At 54.8% G+C, this 4,370-nt stretch overlaps 1 protein-coding gene across 1 annotated transcript; it reads left to right on the top strand.

The window, feature by feature from the left end:
* TMEM121B (transmembrane protein 121B) lies at positions 1-4,354 on the top strand (the record flags this gene model as incomplete). The annotated part of the gene is made up of 1 exon (XM_027679616.1): positions 1-4,354. A coding segment is annotated over one exon (1,086 nt), but the record flags the coding sequence as incomplete, so codon positions are not given.
* Between the last annotated feature and the right edge of the window lie 16 nt (positions 4,355-4,370).

Here is a 4,370-nt window from a genome sequence, read left to right as displayed (position 1 = left end):
GTGGCGGGGGCGCTGCTGGGGCCCGGCGGGGCGGGGGGCGGTCGCCGCTGGGGCTTCCAGGCGCTGTCCCTGGTGCTGCTGCTGGGGCAGGGCGCGCTGCTGGACCTCTACCTGATCGCCGTCACCGACCTGTACTGGTGCAGCTGGATCGCCACCGACCTGGTGCTGGCGGCCGGCTGGGGCATCTTCTTCTGCCGCAACAGCCGGGCGCGCCGCCGGGAGCGGCCCCCGCCGCCCCCCGGGCCGCCGCCGCCGCACCCGCTGCTGCTACACGGCCCCCCCGGCGGCCGCGGGGCTGGGGGCCGCGGGGCCGGGGTCCCCCCCCGCGGCGGAGACTTCGCCTACGCGCACCTCGCCTGGCTCATCTACTCCATCGCCTTCACGCCCAAGGCGGCGCTGATCCTGGGCACCTCCATCCTGGAGCTGATCGAGCTGCGTCTGCCGCTGGGCACCACCGGCTTCCGCATCACCCTGGCGCTGTCCGCGCCGCTTCTCTACTGCCTGCTGCGGGCCATCGGCACCGAGGGCGCCGGGCAGCTGCTCCTGCCGCCGCAGCCGCCGCCTCAGCACCGCGCCGCCGCCGCCTTCCTCGCCACCTGCCTCGACCTGCTCGACAGCTTCTCCCTTCTGGAGCTGGTGCTGCAGCCCGGGCGGCCGGCGCCGCTGCCCGCCCCGCTGCGCTACCTGCTCATCGCCGTCTACTTCCTCTGCCTGGCCTCGCCCGTGCTGTGGCTCTACGAGCTCAGCGCCGCCCGCCCGCCCGGGGCCGCCCGCCTCGCCCTGCACCTCCTGCTGCCCGCCGGGCTGCTGGACGCGCCGCTCCTGGCGCTCCGCTGCCTCCTGCTCCTGCGCTACCAGCAGCCGCTCTCCCTCTTCATGCTGAAGAACCTCTTCTTCCTGACCTGCCGCGGGCTGGAGGCGCTGGAGACCTGCTGCCTCCTCCGCCCCGTCACCGCCCCGCCGCCCGCCAAGTACGGCCCCGCCGCCGCCGCCCCCGCTGCCGCCCCGCTGGCCCACGGGCTCTCCGACGTGGACGTGGGACCCCACGGGTACGTGAACGCCTTGGCGGTCACCGCCCAGGGCTGAGCCCCCCTGGCCGCCGCCCCCGGAGGGGCTCCCGCCGCCTCCGGGTCCGCTCCCGGCAGAGTCTCTCTGCCTTTCTGCTCAGGTTCCTGTCTCCGTGGCCGAGCAGGGGAAGGGGACGTGGGCTCCCCTGTCAGACTCCCTCTCCTCTCCTCCCTTTCTCATGGACGAATCCAGCAGCGGAAGCTCCGCACAAACCCGACTACCTGCAGGAGCCTAGGGATGACAGTTGTCCCCGGGAAACGCATCTGCCCTTCAGGACAGGACTTCTTCGAGTCCTTCTGTCTCTCCCTTGTCTGGAGGGTCCCATTCATCCCCTCCCGCTCCCTGCCAGGACATTGTGTTTGTTGCATTGTGACGATAAAAGTTTAGTTTTTCCTTTTCCTCCTAAACAACAGGGACCAGTGTATTTTGTCCCCTCTTTTAAGAACTCCTGCTGTCCACAACAATGAGATGCGACAGGGGCCTGACCAGCAGAGACGTTCCTCCGGGATGCAGGAAGGACAGAAGGAAGCACGCTTTGGCTTCCCTAGGTCTTGCAAAGCTGCTGCCTCTGTTTCCCAGGCCTTTGCATCCCAGCTGGGGAACCTCTGGAAGCACGCTGGCCGACTGGTCACTTCAAGCCCATGAGCCACCTTCTCCTAGCCAAAAATGTCTACCTCTGTGCTTCAACCTTTTGCATCTTACATTGACTTCACATGCTGAAGAAACACAAATCCAGCATGGACATGAACCTGGGCTTAGGCCCCATTTCTTAACCACCAAGACATTTATTTCTGGTGAGAACAGGGTTTACAGCAGCCTACTGCTTGCATCCCCAGGTGCTGGGGCTCTCATTTCTCTGTGAATATGCATGTTTATGGGATCAGCATTGGTTTTCTTTTTACACAGAGTGTAGGGTCTTCCTTTACACAGCCAGAAAGGCTGGAAAGATTTCCTCTGGCCCCCTTCCATGCCTGCTTGAGAGAGCAGAGACAGGGTTAAGCCTGCAAGCTGCCCCCTCTCAAACAGCAAAGCAGAGGACGTTGGCGCTGCTCGGGGTGGGCCCCGTGCTCAGTGAACCTCACTTTTCAGCACAGAAAGCAAAGTGCTGCAGGAGCCCTCAAGGCAGAAGGGCTCCCCGAGCTTTGGTGAAAGCCCACGTATCAGCATCCTGTCCTCCTTGTGCATGTGATTTAGGGTAGGCAGGGGAAAAACTTAATTGTTAGTAACCTCTCATAGAAACACAGTTTTCTTTGGTTTTAAGCTCCATGAATGTTCGGTGGGGTTAAGGCCTGCTCTTCTGCCTGGCTGCAGCTGCTCCTGAAACCAGCCCCATGGGAGCAGGAGCACCAGGCCACATTTGGAGGAAGGACTTTGCCCCTCCCAGGCTTATGTTTTGTTATCTGGGCAAGGCTGCAATAATTGTGAAAAACGACAGTTTCCTGTCCCAAATTTTTTTTTCAAGCTGTCCTGATGGGAAGGGGAAATAAAGCACAACCAACTGCTACCCAGAGCAGGACTGCAGGCACAGCCCAGACTTCTTCTGCACACACGTTCATTTTCTCCTTCAGGGCTTGGGCTTCAGTGGGACTGAGCCTCTGTCCCACCTTCCTTTTCACAGAGTGGGATCAACTGCCTGCTCCAGTGGACTGCTACAACAAAATGTTTACAGTCTGGTAACTTCCAGCTCCCAGAGGCAGAAGCAGGGATGCCATGGGGCTCTTCTCCCCCAGCTCTCAGTGGCTGGTGGGTTTTGAGGGGCTGGAAAAGCCCCTGGAAGAGATGGGTCAATAGTGCTGTTCTGTTCAGAAGTGCAGCTAGGATGGGGGACTTGCTGCTCTCCTCCCGCCAAATGGAGAGTTGGCAAAGGCTAAGCTTAACTTTCCCACCAGTGCTTTATTACCTGAGCCCTTACATGGGCAATTGTGTGAATTTTGGCCAGTGGCCTTTCTCTTCGGTAACTTCTTCTTGTCTGGACAATCTTGGTGCTGTGAGTGACTGTGATTGTAAAACTTGGTACTGTGAACTTTTCCTATGTGATGTGAAATGTGTTGAGGGGATGCTAAGTTCCTGGCCAAAGGAGGTGTAATTACAGGTGTATTACGCTTGTACAGATATTTGTTTCCTTGCACCTTCCTTTTTCAGCATTAAGTAGACAGTAAAATCTCAGAAATAATTACTCAAGAGAGAATGAGGTGATACCTGAACCTAGGACTTCAGTCAAACAGCTGAAGAAATAAAAAATAAATCCCCAAACAACAAACACTGCCAAAAACAAGGTGAAGGAAAAAAGCTATTCACCAACTATGTTTTGCTGCTCCTACGGCCAACTTCACGATAGCACCGATACACTGAAGTGTGAACATAGTGGAGACACTAGAAGAATCACAGCAGAATTATTAACAAGTCTTACTTCAGTACCCCTTCATAGCACATGAAGTTGCTGTTTCAACATTGAGTGCCTTTTTCCAGTTAGGACATTATTGAGAAAAATGGCATATTTGAAATTTATCTAGCCATGGCATACTTACACCATTGGCAGTGAAATCACAGTTCAACTTTGTCCGTGGATGAAAAGGTTGCCTGGGACAGACGACCCTGCAAAATGATGCTTCTGTTGTATAGAATTCCTTGGTAGAAAAAGTTGTTCTTTGTGGTGCCATGGTTTCTAGGCTGGTAGTAGGTGTGCTGTTTGGAGAGCATAAAGCTCTTGTAGTAGTTGGCTATACAGAAGCCTCCTTGCAACTAAAAGGGCACCTCTGCTGCTACTGCAATTACTTCCTACAGAAAACCATTTAAAGCTCTTCAGTGTCTTGTTAATAAGCCTGCTCCACCTTTTGAATTCCCTTTTCTTTGGTAATTGAGCTCACTCTTCCATTTAAACCCCTCTGCCATGTAACAGATCTGTTTGCAGAAAAGAGAGATAGTGGTACTATTAAAGTGCAAGCAATACCTCTCTTGATGCACCTTGCACACCTACTGTATATTCTCCCAACATTAAATTACTGGTCCAGGTCAGTAACACTTTGCTAAACAAAATTGTGCCATACTAAGACGTAGGTCCCTTGGGATTCTGTCACAAGCCTTGTAACACTACTCAGTTATTTAGAATTTTATTGCTCTTTGTTTGCTATCCTGACGAAAGAGTTGACTACTCTCAGGAGGGGAAACTGAAAGTGAGAGATAAGGCCTGTGGCTGATGGACACTTGGCATCCCCCTGGCATTAATTAGAACTTGTATTTTTTAAAAAGCAAGATTGTTAAAATAAAGTTAGAAATTTGTGACTGATTTTGCTCCCTTTTTT

This window comes from Neopelma chrysocephalum, unplaced genomic scaffold, assembly GCF_003984885.1.
Source record: "Neopelma chrysocephalum unplaced genomic scaffold, ASM398488v2 Primary Assembly neopelma1_59, whole genome shotgun sequence".
Taxonomy (NCBI): domain Eukaryota; kingdom Metazoa; phylum Chordata; class Aves; order Passeriformes; family Pipridae; genus Neopelma; species Neopelma chrysocephalum.
This window is presented reverse-complemented; position numbering and strand designations above follow the sequence as displayed.